Source organism: Dipodomys merriami, unplaced genomic scaffold (genome assembly GCF_024711535.1).
Source record: "Dipodomys merriami isolate MVZ:Mamm:240054 unplaced genomic scaffold, mDipMer1.0.p SCAF_555, whole genome shotgun sequence".
NCBI lineage: Eukaryota > Metazoa > Chordata > Mammalia > Rodentia > Heteromyidae > Dipodomys > Dipodomys merriami.
This window is the reverse complement of record NW_027206130.1, coordinates 445,398-466,570: the sequence shown is the minus strand read 5'-3', so window position 1 is coordinate 466,570 and position 21,173 is coordinate 445,398. Positions and strand designations below refer to the sequence as shown.

Here is a 21,173-nt window from a genome sequence, read left to right as displayed (position 1 = left end):
GTGGCAAGAACTGTATCATTATTATTTCTTCCTCTGAAACTAAAATTGCTTTTTTATTACTGTATCCATTTATTAGCCATTCTAGCTGAGTTTGTAGTCATAACTGTTGAAAATGAGATTTAAGAAGGAAACTCCTATAGTGGCCTTCCTGTCCCTAGAGCTCAGACAGTAATGACACTTGACATACAATTTTTCCAAAAAACTTTAACTCATCTCTAATCATATAATCATTCTTCCTTATTTTACATAAATTGCATAGTAAAATTTTCTACTTTTTGTGCATATTTTTTCTCCTAATTCAGGGTTGTCCATACTGAAGACAGGACTACATGATTGATTTAGTCCACTAAAAACTGTTCATTGAAATAACATTGTAAAGCAGTTCTTTTTATGGAATTGTAATCTAGTTAGGAGTAAGACTGGAAATACAAGCGAGCATATCTCAGATAAAATAACACAATTTGCACACTAGGTCATAAATGCCTGCTTATTAAGAAGTTAGCATTTGCTGGACGCCGGTAGCTCACACCTGTAATCCTAACTACTCAGGAGGCTGAGATCTTAGGATCACGGTTCAAAGCCAGTCTGGACAGGAAAGTCCGTGAGAGTCTTATCTCTGTGGCTCAAGTAGTAGAGCACTCGCCTTGAGCTGAAGAGCTGAGGGACAGTGCCCAGGCCCAGAGTTCAAGCCCCATGACGGACAAAAGCCCCAAGACTTAAGAAAAAAAAAAAAAGGAGTTAGCATATTTTTATTTCAGTCCACATGTATTTATTAGGTACTTGCTATGTGCCAGGCATTGGTATAAAGGAAACAAGGAGAAAATACCCTCTAGTGCTAGTATTTATATCTTCCAAAGTCCATAGCTTCCTGTGCTGTATATGATAGTTTATCAACAAAAAATATTACAAAATGATGCTGAAGGCCAATTTAGTTTTTATTTCTAAGCATCTTAAACTCTGAAGAAAAAAATAGCATTACTTTTTCTAAGCCCATAAATAAAAGTGTTTGCTTCTAAAAATCTCAAGTCCCACTTAGTACTTACTATTTTATTGGTCTTTATCAATAAAAGAAATGACAGAACTGTGTAAAAATGTTTATAGCTTCCGTTTTTTATGTTTTTTATTTATCCATGTAATGCTTGTTTTTGAGTAGGACTTAAGTAACTTTCCCATACAAACTAATATATTTTTTAATCTCAAATGTTTTTGTCAGAATTTTTTATACTCTGTATCTACCATCTGTGGTTCAATTAACATATATTATGTCATCTCTGCCAGACAAATGTATTTTGTGTTTTCAAACCTGTATTTGCCTTCTCTTTATCAGAAATAGTTCCTATAATTTCTTTAGTAGACATAAGCATGAACTTTTCCTTGTCCAAATGAGGAATTTCTATGTCTTAGTCAATTTGTTTAGTCTGTGTTTGGATTTGTAATTCTAATCATGTCATTTAAATGTATGACAGTTTTAAAGGGTATGTTTTTATTTTTACATCTAGTTAGGAAGAGGAAAGTTGTTGAACTTTTCTTGATAACTAAGTATAGTATTCTTCTAAAGTTAAACATACTTATTTACTTTTCAGTCTTTTAATGCAATAACAAATTGTTCATTGCTTAAAATAGGAATACTTCTTGGAATTCTTCATAGTCTTTCTTGTATAAATCGCATCTATAATTCCTTCTTTCAAATGTGCAGCATCAGTTTTCTTTCTTTCTTTTTTTTTTTTTTTTTTTTTTTTTCAGTTTTCTTTAAGATAGAACAAACTCATTGCCTGGCCAGGATCCATTTCAATTTTTCTGAATACACACTGTTTCTAGTTTATCTTCGTATTTCTTTACCTATAAATTGAGCTTTTATTCTCTTAAGAATGATAAAGAATTGTTTCTGTGGAGTAGAAATCCATTAATAGAATGCTTATATTCAAATTAATTTGTCTTTTGCCTGTCAATACTAACAGTCAGGCACCATTTCAACTATTGACTATAATATTATACTTTTTCCTAGAATCTGTAATTACATTTGCATACAACTACATCTTTTCAGTTGCTTTACTCTTTTGCAACATAGATAATTTGTGTTAATGCATTTGTAAGCTTGTTTGAAGAATTTTCTTAGTGTATCTTCTAAAAGTTAATTATCCTCTTAGATACCAATTGGTAGGTGGAACATTTAATCTATTGCTGTGTAATTCATATGCTTCAAAGGGTTCATTTGAATTGGTAAGTATTATTTTCTTCATTTTTCAAAGGAAACTGGCTCATAACATGAACACCTGACCAGTAAGTCCTAGGCAATCTCACTCCAGAGTGAACTTTGTAATAGCAATTGTTTTGAATCCTTTTAATTTTGTGGTTGTGATTTTAGTTGTTGCACAGTTGACAAATACATTTATTTGGATGTTTTAAGAATGAAATTTTAATGATTTTTCAAGTTATATAGTTCAATCCCAAATCTGTCTTCAAGGTATGGACTCTTCCCTGCTCTGTGCATTTGTGTAGCACCTTTATCCAACACTTTGTTATCAGACTTCTCAATTGTTTTCTTACAGACCATGTGGAATAATAAAAGCAACACTTTTATGTATTTGAACTTGTTTCATGAATAAGTTTACAGCTCATTAACATTGTTACCTATACGTAGAATTAAAGGTTGAATTTTCATCACATAGCTGTTTATTATTGTTAATTGCTCTGGATATGCATTCATTAAAAAAATTTTTAAAAAATAAGGTAAATCATGTCTGGTTAGAATTTAGAAGTATCTTTGATTTGTTCTGTTTCTTTCCTTATATGGCTCAATAAAGTGACCAAATTTAGTCAAATATTTTTAAGTCAGCAAGTCATGGGTCCCTTAATGTGCTGCATGTGCTAGCTTTTGATTATCTGAGCAACAATATTTTTATGGGAAAGCCTTGCCAGTTGCTTGCATGTGGTATATAAATGTTCAGGAGAACAGCTTGAATGATTTATGCCACAAATTTGAGATTCATATATAATAAAAATTTGTGACAGTACTTTTTGTATTTATTTTTAAATATTTTAAAAATACTACAGTTATGAACAAAATAAAAGAAGCAGATTTAATGTTTTTAACTTTCTTTTGCTGGTTTTTTAATGCTACATTGAGTTATAAACCTACAAATATTTATAATAATCAACATTTCACTTGTTATAAAATAGCTAATTCCAATATGCTGGGACTTTTTTTTTCCTAAAGTAAAGCATTCACTTACCTTCTTCAGAGGGAGAATCTTTAAAAATTAATCTGTTCAGTAAAAGCTTTTCCTATTTAGTGTCAAAAGATTACTCATGGCAAGTAAGATTTTATTTTGGAACTCTACCATATCTACTTGGTGTCTTTTCCATACTGGGAAGTAGCTTTCACTTGTTTTTACTGAAGTCAGGAATAGAGTTTCCTTTAGGAATTTGGAATTTCTGGGTTCTCAAAATAACCAATGCACATCTTAATAATTATACTTAAATTCCTTTCACTTTAATTATCTCTTTATGTGTTTGTTTTCTGTACTTGTACTTTGAAATATGATACCTGAGTAGGGTTGCCCTTTTAGTTATTACCATTATAAATTTTATTACATATTTTTTGCTTCCTTACACTGTTAGAGGAAAGTCAAATCTTGGTAGTGTTAAATTGTTTAAAAAAGAGAAAAAGGGGTCCAGTTAATAAATGAAAATCACTGGTGTATCTTTAATAAATTTTTCTTTGATTACTGTGGAATAATGGATTAGCTATTGTCATTACAGTGATTTTAGGGAAGCTAGGATGCTTTCAATGGGAAAATGTGCAACACAGTCAGGAGAACTCCACTTATTTTTATCCGCTTCAGCAATGGAATTGCAACTTGGAGTATTTGTGAAAATTTAGCTGCCTTATATAGTCCTCTGAAAGAGACAGACATGATCCATGAGAGAAGTAAAGTTTGTTTTTCTAGAGGTAACATTTGCAAAAGGTCTTTTCAAAGATAAATGTGCCACAGATTTTTTATTTTTTTTTCCTATAATGAGGAGTAAGTACTGTTTTTATACAGTGTAATTGTTCATCTTCAAATTCTTTATTTGCACAAGAGGATCAAGCTGTTAAAAAAATAGAGAAATTAAAAATCTATTGGTAGGTCTCTGTTGATTGGATGAAATGCCACATATCTATTTTCTAAGAAGAATATATAGATAGCAGTTTAATATTAATTTACTGTATCTTAACTAGTCACCTTCCTTTTTGTTTTTTTAACTGTTTTTTCTAATTCTCCATATTCTTTCCTTGAATGATTTCTGCTGTTGATTAGTTTGAGTCTTCCCTCTTCATAATACTTATTTGATCATATTCTCTGCTCAAAAATTGTTTTCAAACATCTTTGAAATTCTGAAATGCTTTTACTCTCCACTAATGACAAATTGAACCTAATGCTGATGGATCGATCATATTATATAATTTTGTAAAGGACCCATGATTTATATAATCATATTCACATAACACATTAGGATACTGTTTCAAAGCATGTGGGAATTTAAAGCATTGAGGAAAAAAAAAGAGTAGATTTACTCAGTCTCTTTTGTTAAGGAAAATGGAGTATTATGCTTATAAATAGCTCTAATATTTTTAAGTTACTATGAATCATTAAGTCACTCAAATACCATTTAATAAACTAGAAAATGCAATAGAGTTTTGTGGTTTTTTATTTTCTTTGTTGCAATATATAACTTTGGTTCTTAAATCTCTTTAATCTTTCTTCCTTTAATCAGTATCTCATGAAAAACAGGAGGTTTTTTTCTCAAGCAATATACACTTAAAGTTGATACTTGTATTTATTATCTGATGTGTAAGGTATGTTCTGAGAACTTTCCAGCCATGCTTTCAAGGTGCTTATAACTTGTTACAAAGGAACATCAATAAAATAGACAATTTTGGTAATATTTGAAGTTCTAACTTCCCTCAACTTGAAATAAAAATAAAGACATAGAAGCCCAAAATTATTTATATTACTTGTCCATAGCCACAAAACTTATAGTAAGCTAAAATAACCTGGAGGCAAAAGTTACAAGTCTTTCTTAATGTTTTTTGTTTGTTTTTGTTTTATCTATATAGTGCATTGTTGATAGAAACTTTGTGATTTTCTTTCTTAGGGAAATGTTATTTAAAGCTTTTTTTTCCCTTTGGCTTTTGTGGTAGGTAAAACATAATTGGTTCTACTTGTACAACAAATACCTACTAAGTGGGTAGGATGTATTATATTCTCTTGTGAAAAGCCTGTTAATACATGAAAACTATGTTGATAGACTAGGAGCATACGTAGGAATTCAGAATGCTAAGTGTGAAAAGAGCTTATTTTTTGGAATCAGGCATTTTGTGTTAGAATCCTGGATCTGTCATTTTCCTGCTATTTGATTTCTTCAGGCTGTCTAATCTCTGAATTTTTGTTATCCCCTACATCCATTTACTGTGTACCTACCATATGCTAAACATTGTTCAAGGGATTGTACTGGGATTATGGCACAATTACTGCCTTTTTTATGCCTGTTATGCCAGGAGTCAAGTAAATAGATGGTAAACAACTAAGCGCGCGCGCTTAGGGGTGTGTGTGTGTGTGTGTGTGTGTGTGTGTGTGTGTGTGTGTGTGTGTGTGTGTGTGTGTGTGTGTGTGTGTGTGTGTGTGTGTGTGTGTGTGTGTGTGTGTGTGTGTGTGTGTGTGTGTGTGTGTGTGTGTGTGTTCTGGAACTTGAATTCAGGATCTGGCCAATAGCACCCTACTATTCATTATAGTGTGTGTATGTGTTCTGGAACTTGAATTCAGGATCTGGCCAATAGCACCCTACTATTCATTATATCTTATTAGTAAGCCCCAAGCTACTTTTTCTTAGATTGAAATAGTCCTTCGGCTCTTTTGTATTTTATCCTTCAATGATTCAATGATGCTCTTATTTCTTTTTTGGGGGGGGGTTATTGTGAAAATACTGTACAGAGGAGTTACAGTTACACGGGCAAGATAATGAGTACATTTCTTATCAACCATTGTAGCCTCCTCCGTTGTTTCCTCTTCCCATCCTCCCCGCAGCTCCCCACCCAGTCCTCTCCCCCCCCCCCAAAGCTGTAAAGTTCGTTTTTTTGACATAATGACTTGAATATCTCATTGTTGCAATGGGTCCACCTGCATCCCTATTTAAACGATTTGTTTTTTCCCTTCCCCTCCACAAATTATACCAACATCAAATACAGTGAAAGCAGGGGTTATAAAGTGGGGGAGGGACATACAAAACAACAAAGAAATAATCTTATAAATGTGTTAGAAACAATCACATGAAAGAAAACAAACATTTGAATACATATCTTAGGGTTCATTTCCCTAACATCAACTTATCTGACCTTTTCTGCCTGACTCAGACATATACTAGTTATTGTTAATAAGGGAAACCATGGGACCTATGTTTCTTTGGGCCTGGCTTACTTCACTTTATATAATTTTTTCCAAGTCTTTCCATTTCCTAACAATGATGCTCTTATTTTTTTTGCCCTCATTTGTTGTTGTTGATGACTTTTCATTCCTGAAGAAAGTTTATTTTTCTGAATGTAAAACAGAAGCTTTAATGGTTAAAAACTGGTAAGTTTCTGTTTTTATTTTGTTTTCTAATTTTGAGACCATCTCTCCTTCACTTTCCAATTGCTGGGATTACAGATGTATGCTATATTGACCTAATTTTTTTTCTTTCAACTTACATTTCTTTAAAAATATTTTTCTGTCTGTGTTAAAGCACAAGTTTTATGCCTGTTTTAAAAGGATAGGTATATGAAAACAGTTTTCTATCTGTACTTTTTAAATGACATACTCGTCTTTATTCTCAGTAACTACATAGATTTTTTTTTCTTTTGCCAAGGTATACTGAGTAATGGAGTTTGAACTCAGACCCTGCTGTACCACTTCAGCCACATCCGTAGCCCTATTTTGCTTTTAGTGCTTTTTCAAGTAGGGGTTTTGTATAATTTGAATACTATATTTAGGATTACAATCTTGCTGTCCAGGACTTCTGTATAGTTGGTATTGCAGAAGTGCATAATTAGCCTGGTACTTGTGGCTCACACCTGTATCCTACCTATTCAGGAGCCTGAGATCTGAGGATTGTGGTTCAAAGCCAACCAAGGCAGAAAAGTGAGCTGAGACTCTTACCTCCAATTAACCACCAGAAAGCCAGAAGAAGAACTGAGGCTCAAAATGGTAGAACATGCTAGCCTTGAGCAAAAGAACTCAGAGATGGCATCCTGGCCCTGAGTTCATGCCCCACTACCAATCATATTGGCATATTTCTTGCTAACTTTTTGTTTATCTTAGCCTGGAACCAGGTTCTTCCTGACCTTTCTTTCCCAAGTATCTAGGATTATGATCATGTACCATCACTGCCAGTTTCTTCCTGGATTCTTAATAAGCCTGATTTTTAAAAGCAAGGATCTTTTGACACTGAACTAAGAGAATGTAAATCAATGTGTACTCATTAGTTGTATTAGAATTACTTTTAAAACATTAGAAAAGGATAGTCTTCAGCCCTAGTATGTGTAGATTATATATTTACATAGATAAAAAACAAGCTTATTCGCTTGTTTTTTTGTTGTTGTTATTGTTTTTTCCTGTCAGTCATGGGGCTTGAACTCTGGGCCTTGGCGCTGTTCCTGACTGAGCTCTTCAACTCAAGGCTAGGGCTCTGCCTCTTGAGCCACAGCACCACTTTATTTTATTGGAGATAAGAGTCATTGCTGCCTGGGCTGGTTTTGAACCGTGATCCTTCAATCTCAGCCTCTTGACTAGCTAGTATTACATGTGTGAGCCACTAGCGCCAGCTAGATGATTAGCTTTTTTGGCCTGTTTTTGCCCAAATTGGATAAAAAGCAACTTGCCCTTTTAGACAAACCCTGATAGTGTATATCAGTTGGGAAGCTGTAAGGCTCTTTGAGTAGATTTCAACCCACCTTTTTAACTCCCATAAAACAAATGCTTTGCATTTCTCATAGATTCTTAGGTAAGGGTCATATATAGGAATTTTATCTGATTAAATTCTATTCTATAACAATAATGAATAGTGCCAAATCTAGCAATCCTCCCAAGAGAATACATCTGGAATTACACTCTTATTTCATTGGATATGTATGATCCAGTTGTATTCCTAAAAATGCATTAGTAAATAGTAAATTAGTAAAAGTAAATAGTTCCATTGTGGAGTTTGTCTTTTGTTTGGAGTTTCCCCATTCACCTAGCTATTGAGGATCAAATCTAGGGCCCTGTGCTTGCTAGACAAATACTTTATCACTGGATTACATCCTCAGCCTTAAAGAACAGATTTTAAATGAAAACGTTAGGATTCATATGTAAATAGCTATAGTATAACATTAAGTATCGGCTTACTTGTGAGATCCAAATGTTGATATTACTAATTGGATAAGATAGTATTTATAGTAGATCTTGAAGGATGGTAGGAGGGGGAACATTTATATCTGCCTAATTTGGTGAAAATGGGTAAAAGTACCTAAACTGAAAGTGGTTAAAATTTTTAAATATTTATTTATAAGTAATTTTCTCCATACCAGGCCCTGTTATACATGTTTTATATCTCAGGCACTGGGTGAGATAGATGAATAAATAGATAAAGATAAAATAGATAAATAAAAATACTAATGGGTGTTTTTGTTCTGTCAGTTATGGGGTCTTAACTCAGGGCCTGACTGGCTGTCCCTGAACTCTTTTGCTCAAGGCCACTGCTCTTACCCCTCTGAGCCACAGTGCCACTTCCAGATACTGGTGTTTTTAATGTGATAGAGTAATAACAATTACTTTAAAAAGGTGGAAGGGCTCAAATGGTAGAGCACCTGCCTAGCAAGTGTGAGGTCCTTTAGTTCAACTGCCAGTACAAGAAATATTTGGGCAAATGGATAGACAGGCATTATCTTTTTTTTAAATTATTTTTATTGTGAAAATACTGTACAGAGGCGTTAACAGTTACATGAGCAAGATAATGAGTACATTTCTTATCAAGAATTGTTGCCTCCTCCTTTGTTTTTCCCCTACCATCCCTTCTTTCCCACCTTCACAGCTATACTCTCCACTCACACCCCATACCCCCTCCCCTGCCTAAATTGTAAAGTTCGTTTTTCAATATAGTGTCTTGTACATCTCATTACAGTGGGTCAACCTGTATCCCTATGTAAGCAATTTGTTTTTTCCCTTCCCCTCCCCAAATTATAATGACATCAAATATAGTGAAAACTGGGGTTATACTGTGGGGGAGAAACATACAAAGCAACAACAACAACAAAAAATCACATGGTACCTTATAAATACGTTAGAAACAATAGCAAGAAAGAAAAAATCACCTGTGTCTCTATCTTGGGGTTCATTTCACTTAACTTCTTTTTTTTTTTCTCTTTTTTGGTCGGTTGTGGGGCATGAACTCTGGGCTTGGGTGCTGTCCCTGCACTCTTCAGCTCAAGGATGGCGCTCTACTGCTTGAGCCACAGCACCACTTCTAGTTTTCTAGTGGTTTATGGGAGATAAGAGTCTCATGGAGTTTCCTGCCCGGGCTGGCTTTGAACTGCTATCCTCAGATCTCAGCCCTCCTGAGTAGCTAGAATTTGAGGTGTGAGCCACCAGGCCTGGCAAACTTCATTTTATATGGTCATATGTACATAGCTTTTGACCTTTTCTATTTCCCAGACATATACTAGTTATTGCGAATAAGGGAAACTATGGGACCTATGTTTCTTTGGGCCTGGCTTACTTCACTTAATACAATTTTTCCAAGTCTTTCTTTTCCTAACAAATGGGGCAATGTCATTCTTTCTGATGGAGGCATAGAATTCCATTTTACACACACACACACACACACACACACACACACACACACACACACACACACACACACACACACACACACACACACACACACACACACACACACACACACACACACACACACACACACACACACAACTTTCTTGATCCATTCATCTACTGAGGGGCAGCTGGGTTGGTTCCATATCTTAGCTATGGTAAATAATGCTCAGATAAACATAGTTGTGCTGGTAGCTTTAGTGTGGTCTTGTTTGTGATCATTTGGGTAAATGTCCAAAAGTGGGATTGCTGGGTCATAGGGGAGCTCTCTGTGGAGTCTTTTGAGGAACTTCCATACTGCTTTCCAAAGTGGTTGAACAAGTTTACAGTCCCACCAACAATGCAGTAGAGTTCCCTTCTGGCCACATTCCCTCCAGCATCTGTTGTTATTAGAGTTCTTGATTATAGCCATTCTTACTGGGGTGAGGTAGAATCTCGATGTTGTTTTGATTTGCATTTCTTTTATGGCTAGAGAAGTTGAGCATTTCTTTATGTGTCTGCTGGCCATTCTTATTTCCTCTTCAGAGAAGACTCTCTTTAAGTCTTTAGCCTTCTTATTTATGGGGCATTTGTTTCTTTGAGGATTTCTTGTTGGGGATTTAATTTTTTGAGTTCCAAATATATTTTAGATATGAGACCTGTAAGGTATATTAAATAAGTAGGTTTCATTAGGTGGCCAGTGAGGAGAACATCACGCTCTATTCAGGCAGGAAAAGAAGTTTATTTACCGAACTGCTGCCCCCACCATGCGTGGTGGAGAAGCATGGCTGTAAAGGAAAGGAGGCGGGAAATTGGGCAACCCACTCTTGGGCCAGGACTTATTTAGGCCAGGGACAGGAGGAGGTGTGGACACACTGGATCGGGATGTGACCTCAGGGTCTAGGACCCTCCTGAGGTCAGATGGGAGGCACATGACCAGAGGGGTGGCCCAGGATGTCACCTAGCAGGAGGGAAAGATGACTACTTCCAGGCTGCCAGTTACATAGTTAACAGATACTGGGCAGAAACTTAGCCAAGAGGGAGGGAGGTGTCCCTGTTCAGACCTTACAAGACCCCTAACCGTTGTCTAGCTAGTGAAGATCTCCCAATCTGTGGGCTTTCTATTGATCTTGCTAGCTATGTCATTTGCCATGCAGAAGCTCTGCAGTTTCATGCAATCCCATTTGTCCAACCTTTCTTTGATCTGTTGAGTTTCTGGGTCTCAAAAAAATTTCAGCCTGTGCCAAAGAGACCTAGGGTTTCTCCTATTCTGTCCTGTAATGTTTTCAGGGTGTCTTCTTTGACTCTGAGGTCTTTGATCCATTTGGAGTTGATTCTGGTGCAGGGTGATATATAAGGATCTAGCTTTAGTTTTCTACAGGTGATTAACCAATTTTGCCAACAGCATTTACTGAAGAGGCTGGACAGGCATTCTCAATAGGATAGCAAGAACAAAACCCTGAAATACCTGTTCAAAGAATAGAATCTACCATACTGCTTAGCACAAAGCAAATATTTTTTTTTTAATTCCTTACTTACTGTAAGACTATTGTTTACAAAATGTTGTACTTTCAAGTATTGAAAATTGCAATGAGCTGTAATTTCTAAAGGTTGTATATACTAATAATATGTAGTCTTACAGGTTAAAACTGAGCAATTAACATATTTACTGATTTAAAATAACAATTTTTCTATAGTACCTAGAACATTTTTTAAATCAAAATGGCTAATTTAATCTAGAAAGCTTGATTTCTCAGTTGGTAACATGCACTGTGAATTGCATGTTGTATGTATTGATGTTAGTTGCTTTTCTTAAAGTGACATTCATTTGTCTCATTTTCAAGAAAATTTCAGTCAGGAGTCAAAAGTTATATTCTAGTTTCTCATTGAAGTAAAATTAATTTAGTGGAAAGCTGGCTAGTATAATTTCCAATTCAGTTGCACGGATACTTTTCTAAAGACAACTTTCGTTTTCTGGATAAGTGCTCTAATGTGTATTTTTATCTTATTACATAATTTTATTAAAAAGGCATGTATTTAAGAGTCAAGATTCTGGCTACTCAAGAAGGCTAAGACTGGGAAGATATTACTTTAAAACCAGTGTAGCAGAAAAGTAGGAGAGATTTCATCTCTAGCTAATCAGCATACTACAGGGCTAGAGTACTAGTTCAAGAATAATATAGGGATAGTCCCAGCTGTGAACTAGCAAGCTGAGCAAGTGAGAGGCTCCTGAGTGCACATCCCAGGACTAGCAGAGGGAAGAAGGAAATAGTATACTGTGAGTGCATATTGGTCAATACAGTGATTGCTTTTGTTTGTTGCTTCTGCCTTGATTGACACATGCAATTTTATCACTGTTGCTTTTGCATCTTCAAATGCAATGAAGAAAAAGTTGAAAATAACATCTTAGTGTTATTTTGAAATAGCTTTATTTCCTCTCTGAAAGGATCTTGCACCCATACTCAACTACATATTATGAATTATTGCTATTGTTGGCATATAATTATAATATTTTGATTATTTTCATTTTAATGTATTTTTGTTTTTGTAATTGTGTTACCATAAAAAGTAGTCATGTAGTAGTACTGTTGTATATGTATCAAAGAAAAGACTTTGGTCTTACAACATAATAGCTGAAGATTTACAAAAATTGTATATATTATAAAATCTATTAAGAATTTTATTATTTGGACTGTTGATACAAATATTTTACAGTTATGCTTCATGTTTTGTTTTTAGGCTTGCATTGATGACAATGTTGACATGGTCAAGTTTTTGGTAGAAAATGGAGCAAATATTAATCAGCCTGATAATGAAGGCTGGATACCACTACATGCAGCTGCTTCCTGTGGATATCTCGATATTGCAGAGTAAGCCAGTTCTGTATTTTAGTTTTATTCTATTGCCAGCTTGTCAGTGCCTCTGTTTTCTCATCCATAATATTAACAATGACATTCACTGTATTAACTTGTATGTTCTTTGTTAAAACACATTGGCTGTACTGTGTTGCTAAGTTCCCTTCTGTTTTTACCAGTGGAGTTGGATTGTGAGCTTTCCAAATGTTAGTTGTATGTTTTGTCAGCCTTTTTAATGCTTGTCAGCATTACAAAATACAGTTGGATATCTCCAAACAAATGAATTATGCATGTTTTTTTCCTTGTGCTATAATAAAATACTTTGGAAAGATCCAAAGGCAAGGATTACTAAAAGTATAATTGGTATTTAATTATATGTGGATGAGACAACTGAAAGACTAGAAGGAAAAAAAAAATCCAGTATTATACATGCTTCCCTTTAGACATTTTAGTCTTAGATAAAGAACTATGATTCTGTTTGCATAAGAAAAGCAGCATGTATTTCTAGACATTTGAAGACATGATCCAAGGAAAGAGTCTGTTCTTCACTAAAGAATGGGTAAATTAATGTCTTTTATGTTGAAGTAAATGTGTTTACATATATGTATTATATTTATGATTCCCAATATTTTCTTCATTTTTTGGGGTCAGTTATGGGGCTTGAAGTCAAGGACTTGGACACTGTCACTGAGCTTTTGTGTTCAAAGCTAGTGTTCTCCCACTTTGACCCACAGTGCCACTTCTGGTTTTGGGGTGGTTAATTGGAGGTAAGAGTCTCATGGGGACTCTTCTGCTCAGACTGACTTTAAACTATGATCCTTAGATCTCAGCCTCCTTGAGTAGCTAGGATTACAGGTGTGAGTGCCCAGATAGTGTCCAGCTAATGATTTCCTATTTGAATCAACCTTTTGGTTAAGCAAGCAAACTAGACTTGACCACAATTGAATAAATTCTTAGGAACTATAGTTTTATAGAGAGAAAGCATTAGAATATGGAGAGAGATGTTGCATGAAACTATTATATGTGATACATGTGTATTGTATAATATATATAATATAATATGTATATAATATATATAATCCTAGCAACACTGAAGACAATGGGAGAATAATGACTGACTGAGGCTGGCCCTGAAAAAAGACAAAGGCTCTATCCAGAAAAATAACTTAAAGCAAAAAGGGTTGTAAGGATTGCTCAAGTGGTAGATTACAAGAGGTCCTGAATTCAAACTCCTGTAACACCAAAAAAAAGTTAGTGTGTGGCAAGAATAGAGAAAAAAGTAGAAAAATCGAATAACTGAACCTTGAATGTTTTCTTTAAGAAAAGAATGTACTTTTTCTTGTTTTGGTTTTTACTTTTACAAATGGCAAGCTAGATTTGCAGTCTGACCTCTTATATCTGTCTTGGTTTGGGGAAAACTAGAGTTTAAGTACTCTTGTTAGTCAGGTACTCTACCATTTGAGCCACACCCAGAGCCTTGCCCAATTTAATAGACTTCTTTCACAAGTGTTAGCTTCAATTTTGTTATTGGTATAATTAATTTTAGAGTAATTATGGAATTATGATTTTAAGATGTTGGAAATGGAGCTAGAGAGAAGTTAGAGCAGCTGGAAATCTCAAGAAGGACACTGGTGTAGTCTCTTCCCTTTTCTTTTAACCTCCTATAGCCATGTATTGTACGTTTGGAGCCACAGAAGCTAAATAATAGGTATTAGCCAAATAACAGGAGGAGAGCATTAAAGTAATACAGGAATTTAGAAAATAGCCATTCCAAATTTGGCAGAAGTACACCTCAAAATTAAAGCAGTTTAGTAAATCCCAAATAGGATAAAACAAAAAAGGCATATCTTATGTAAAGTTCTAAAAATTAAAGACAAGGGAAAACTGTCTTGAAAGCAGTTATGGAGAAACAGTTTAATGACAGCAGATTCATTTATTGCAAATCTTAGAGATCCAGTGTTTCAAGTGTTGAAAGAAAAGAACTGATACTTTTGGGAAAACATTCAAAGGTCTTAGGTCAGAACTCTTTGTTTGGATTATGCTGTTAATGCAGATTTTATTTCATTGAATAACTCATCTCACTTGCACTCAAATGAAAATTTGTTCATTGATATTGACATAATATTAGAATATACTAAAGCTCAGAGTAAAAACACTATTAACAAGAAAAATAATAACTGCCAATAGATTGTTCAGGTAATACAGTATAAAGGGAATTGATTTAGCCACATGTAAGTCTAACACACCAAAATGAACTCTCTCAGTCTTGTCATTGCTTGCTTCCCTTTTGCTGCAGTAGAATTGTGTTTTGGATGTGCACACTGAGAAGTGACAGGAACTGGAAGGTTGGCGGCATCTCAAGCTATTGGAAACCAAGGAGAGGTTTATTATATGCAGCCCTTAAATTAGAGTAAATTATAGAATCAGGCTTCAAATTAGAAAGCACAATTTGGGCAAAACAATCACCAGCAATTGCTAAATACAAAGCATCTGGTTCATGAGTAGTATCTCTGATACCAGAAACTTTTATTTTCCTGTCCACAAAGTGGCCACAATGATACTTGATTTTGTGCTAAAACAGTATTTACCAATTTGCAAATAAATAATGAGCTGGACCACTAAGCTGTGCCTGATGTATTGAGCCATACCCATAACCCTCAGGTTCTGCTTCTTGGTAGAATTTTTAGAGCTTTGCTCTAATTAGTTTCTCTTTGCATCCTTCCTGTTAATATAAACTTGCATTGTTGGTTTGGCTTTGACCTTATGCTTCCTTAAAACTGCGCTTAATATAGCTCTTTCTATTTTAAGCACTACAGCTATTCTGAGGAGATACACTATGTGTATCCTTTTGATGATTTCTTAACACATAAATAAAATAAAGGTACCCATAGTTGTTTGATCTGGATTTTGCCTAGCAGAATAATTGTATATTGTCTTGAAGTGTACATCAGTTCTTGTTTCACCTCTCTTACTTTCCTGCTTCAGACTCACTTATTATTTGGAGCATTTAAGGAAATTATTTTTAGTTTTGTATAACAGTTTTTAAAACTATGAAAACAAAAGGGAAAATTGAATACCTAACTTAATGTACCAGCTCCTAGTTAAAACACAAGAGCATTAAAGATAATACATTATCTCATCCCTATGATGATAACTCATTGTTTATATGCAAATATTCCAGATTTCTCACTCACAATATCTGAAATCTGAAACATTTTTTTCCCAACAATTTTGCTCAACCTATACTTATTCCTATATGCTACATTATTTTTGTCATAATACTTTATTTATTTATTTATTTTTTTGTCGGCCGTGGGGCTTGAACTCTGGGCCTGGGCACTGTCCCTCAGCTCTTCAGCTCAAGGCGAGTGCTCTACCACTTGAGCTACAGCGCCACTTCCGGTTTTCTGGTGGTTTATTGGAGATAGGAGTCTCACGGTCTCTCCTGCCCGGGCTGGCTTTGAACCGCGATCCTCAGATCTCAGCCTCCTGAGTAGCTAGGATTACAGGCGTGAGCCACCAGCGCCTGGCTGTCATAACACTTTATGCTTACATTGTATGCATAATCTGATTCTCTTACCTGACTGTATTCTTGAGAGGAAAGCCTATGGTTATTACTGTGTTCCTGGAGTGTGACATCATCAGCATTTGTTGAATTAATAAACCAGTTAGAAATGTAGACAAAAGACAAACAGTTCATAAACGGAAATATACGAATATCAGTAAATATTTTCAGTCTTATGCATAGCTAGGAAAAAACAGATTTTATAGTAGTCATATTGAGAAATTTTTAAGATACGATGAAAATAATAATTTCTGAAAATAACAATATTAAATGTTCACTTGAGAACATGACTAGCATGAAAGAGGTATTCAATGAAAATATGATCCAACTATACTGTGGGATATTTTTTGCTGTTAGAAGGAAAGATGTGCATTCCGGTTTATTTTGTTTTTACAAAGGTGATTATAGCCGGGCACCAGTGGCTCATGCCTGTAATCCTAGCTACTCAGGAGACTGAGATCTGAGTGAGGATCCCAGTTCAAAGGCGACCTGGGCAAGGAAAGTCCATGAGACTCCTACCTCTAATTAATCACCAGAAAACCCAAAGTGGTACTATGGCTCAAGTGGTAGAGACTCGCCTTGAGCTGAATAGCTCAGGGTCAGCTCCCAGGCCCCGAGTTCAAGCCCTATAACTGACTGTAGGTTTATACATACACATAAAGGCATAACAAAAGTACTTGAAGATTTTTTTCTATACTGGTGATACTGGTTAGCTTTGTGGAGGGGATATTTTTTTAACTATATACTGGCAGTTTCTCATTTTTATGAGAGTATTTTATATTGGCTTTAAAATATGTATGAGTTAAATTGATTAGGGACATAGAGAAATAGACCCATTATTTGTATATTGAACAAAAAAATCAAGGTTACCAATAGAACATGATTTAATCTAAAACAGTAAATATTTTCATATTATTAGAGCCTACAGTATGAAACAAGAAGAATGAGATTAAAAATTATGTCGAGTAGATAATTGAGGAACTTACTTGTTTTTTGGCATGATGGAGCTCATAACAGTTTGGGGTTTTTAAAGCTGGGATTTGACATGGTTCTTGCATGGTTGAGCTCAACACCATTTCAGGTTTTTAAAACCAGTATTTGACATTAGTAATACCAATAAAAAAATAATTCCAGGAGATACACATTTCACATAATGACAAGTTCACACAATGACAATGATTAATTGCATCTGGATCGCTTTGGCAGGCTTGAGGAATCAGTAGCTTACGTTCTTAAAATTGTGTTATAGATACACAAATAGAAATACCATAACGCCAATTACATTGGAATTCATCACAATATTAAATTTACATAGTTCTATAGTTAAATTTTTAAAATAATGCAAATATTATTGGTCTCTGTTACTGCTCCAGTGTAGGAATTTGTCTTTATTGGATGAATTTTGTTTTATTTCAATGATAGTATGTTGGCTTAACTATCTTTCTTGTGTTATACAGGTTTTTGATTGGTCAAGGAGCTCATGTAGGGGCTGTTAACAGTGAAGGAGACACACCTTTAGATATCGCAGAGGAAGAGGCAATGGAAGAGCTACTTCAAAATGAAGTTAATCGGCAAGGTAATATAAAAACCAACCAAAATGGGAAAAAAAAAAAAGTGTACCACTTAGATACTTTGACTTTTCCTGAAAAGTAAATATTAACATTGAAGAATGACCATAAAATTTAAGTGAAAAACATTCTAGCTTACTGAACAATAGGTACAGTGTGATTCTGTTTGAAACTTGTTCAATATTGTATCTTTTTCTTTTTTTTTAATATTGTATCTTTTGACATTTGTTAAACTGAAAGAAATATCACAAGCGGTAGGATCAGTCTGTATTTGATTTTGGTATCCTATGTATTGTGTATACGTTTACCTGAATTAGGGAAGGGAAGGGGAACAACAAAAATGCTGGAACAAAGGGCAAACCAGTTCAACAGTGATACTCACAAGACAACATGTTGGAAATGAACTTTATACTGGGGGGAGGGGGAGATTACAGGGGCAGGAAAGTGGGAGAAAAACGAGGCAGGTAACAACGTTTGACAAGAAATGTACTCACTACCACTACCTTACATATGTAACTGTAACCTCTCTCTATATCACCTTGACAATAAAATTAAATTTTAAAAAATTATATGGGAATAAGAGTTTCAGTTAGGAAAGGGAATAGAAAGTACACAGGATGGGTGCAATTTAAATACAGTACAAATTTAAATGCTGCAAATTTAAGTACAGTGGCCAAGAAGGCCTCTTGGTAAGAGACCATTTAACTGAGATTTGAATGCAGAGAGGAAATGAGTCATTTAGTTCTGGGAAAAGACCATTCTAGATAGAGGAAGCAATGAATATAAGGATTGAAGGGTACCTGGTATATAAGCAGCAATTAACTAGCATGACTGAAGCAAAAATAGCAGAGGAAGAGATTGCTAGGAGAGGAGGTTATAGAAGTAGCAAGAGGTCATAATATATAAAGCCTTGTAAGCCTTTAATCCAAGTGAACCAGGCAGTCAGTACAGGTGTTGAGGCAGATGACTAACATGAATAGTATTGAAAAGAGTCTGGTTTCTGTATTCAGAATTCATTGTAGTAAGACAGAAGAAAAACAGTTAGAAAATAATTGTGATTAGATTAGTCATGATAAGACTAGACTAAGTCATAGTAGCCTAAGTGATAAGAGGTTGGATTATGGGTATATTTGAAGATTTGATCAAAATGATTGAGTTATTAAACATAGGATGTGTAAAAAAGAATAAGTTTTTAGTAAGAGCAACTAAATAAATGAAGTTTGTATTTGAGCTGTGAAGAGTGTGAGGAGAATATGTTTTAGGGAAGTATCAGTGGGTCATTTGAGATTGCTTGGCATTCAAGCAGTTGAATATGTGAGTTTGAAAGACCTTAGAGATGGAGATGGAGATTTGGGAGATGTCACAGATCGAGAATGGTAAGTATAATTTCTCTTATGATTCATAAATATTTTGATATTAACTTTAATAACATTTGCACAATTCTGCTGAATATTACCATTGATTTCTGCACTATAAACAGTATATAACTGTATCCTAATGAAATTATCTTTAAAATACATCTGGGCACAGAGATACAGGCCTATAATTCTAGCCAGGAATGCACTACAGTAGTTGCATCGATCCTCGACTTCAAGCAGGGATTTATCTGTAACCTCCAAATACTAGCCATAAAGGGAGTTAGAGAAATCTAGGAGTATATATAAAAAGAAAATGTATATGATAGGATGAGTTCATAAAAATTCTCAAGTTGGGAGTTAAATACAGGAACTCTTACCAAACCACAGCTACCATAGACTTTTAAGAAATTAATCCAATTTATGTACTTTAGATGTTGTTTCTGACTTTAACAAAGGATTATTTGAAGTATGAATGGAAAGTATTGCTTTCCATGTGACTGAAGAAAAGATACTCAATTGCCAATTTTGAGAGTGAAAGAAGGGGAGAAAGTCATACTATATATAGTGTAATGAATCAGAATTCCATGAGAACTCCATACTCAGAATCCAAACACAATTGTAGGAGACTTCGAGGCTCTACATTCAGTGGCTGAACTTCTGCTGCACTTTTTCCCTGTATTTTTATGAAAATACTTTTTAAATTTATTTTTATTATAAAGGTGATATACAGAGGGTTTACCTTTACATGAGTCAGGTAATAAGTACATTTTCTTTCATACAGTGTCAACTGTTACCACTTTCCCTGTCCCTCCCTCCATCTCCACAGTGCCCAGTGAGCTCTACTGCTCTACTTTTTTTTACCCTTTTTCCTTGAGTTCTATTCCTCCTGACTCTCCCGAAGATATACAGAGGAATATATCACATATAAGGTAAAAAGACAGAATCATTTGTTTCCATATTTTAGGAGTTTAAGTATGTGTGTTATTTTATATAAATATGAAGAAGGGATTTGACCTTAGTGATTTTCTCCTAAGAGTGTCCTCTTTTGGTCTCACTGTGAGTATTTAGAATCCTGTGTAATTTGACATATCCCAGTGCATTTTAGATCTGACTTCCACATATCAGAGAGAATATGTTCTGTTTGTCTCTCTGAGCTTGGCTTACCTCACTTAACATGATTTGTTCTAGTTCCATCCATTTCCCTGCAGATGACATTATTTTATTCTTTCTAATGGCTGTGTAAAATTGCATTGTATATAGGCACCACATTTTTTGGATTCACTCATCTACTGTGGAGCATTTGGGCTATTTCCATATCTTGGTTATTATGAATAGTGCAGCAATGAACATGGATGTGTGTGGCTGTCCTAGTCATATCCTGATTCATGATGTGTTTAGGGTAGATGCCTACGAGTGGTATGGCTGGATCGTAGGGAAGGTCTGTGTTTAGTTTTTTGAGGAACCTCCAGACTACTTTCCAGAGTGGTTGTACTATTTTACATTCCTTCCAGCAGTATAGTGAGGGTTCCTTTTCCCCCCTATCCTTGCCAGCTAATTACATTTTATTACAACCTTTTTTTTTTTTTCCTCCTGGTCCTGGGGCTTGAACTCTAGGCCTGCGCCTCTTTGTGCTCAAGGCGAATGCTCTACCACTTCTGGCTTTTTTGAGTAGTTTATTGAAGATAAGAGTCTCATGGAGTTTCCTGCCCGGCCTAGCTTTGAACTGTGATCCTCAGATCTCAACCTCCTGAGTAGCTAGGATACTATAGGCATGGGCCTGTAGAAATCTGTTCAACATTTCTTTTGGTTCACTGCAGGAGGTTTGAGCAGACTTTCATCAGGTCCTTTATGTTGATTGACACCAACATAAACTATAGATTCGACCCAATAACTGGTCCTACTATTGTCTGGGCAGGGAGTCTCTGAACCTAGGTCAACCCTCTACTGAACAAACAAGTTACTTT

General features: G+C 35.0%; 1 protein-coding gene across 3 annotated transcripts in view; it reads left to right on the top strand.

The window, feature by feature from the left end:
* Positions 1–21,173, top strand: part of LOC138811994 (protein phosphatase 1 regulatory subunit 12A) — a 111,879-nt gene that overhangs the window by 37,549 nt on the left and 53,157 nt on the right. For all 3 annotated transcript variants that reach the window (XM_069999950.1, XM_069999948.1, XM_069999949.1), the window contains exons 2-3: positions 12,603–12,733; positions 17,741–17,859. In XM_069999950.1, coding sequence (XP_069856051.1) covers positions 12,603–12,733; positions 17,741–17,859 — 250 coding nt within the window. The remainder of the gene's footprint in view (positions 1–12,602; positions 12,734–17,740; positions 17,860–21,173) is intronic.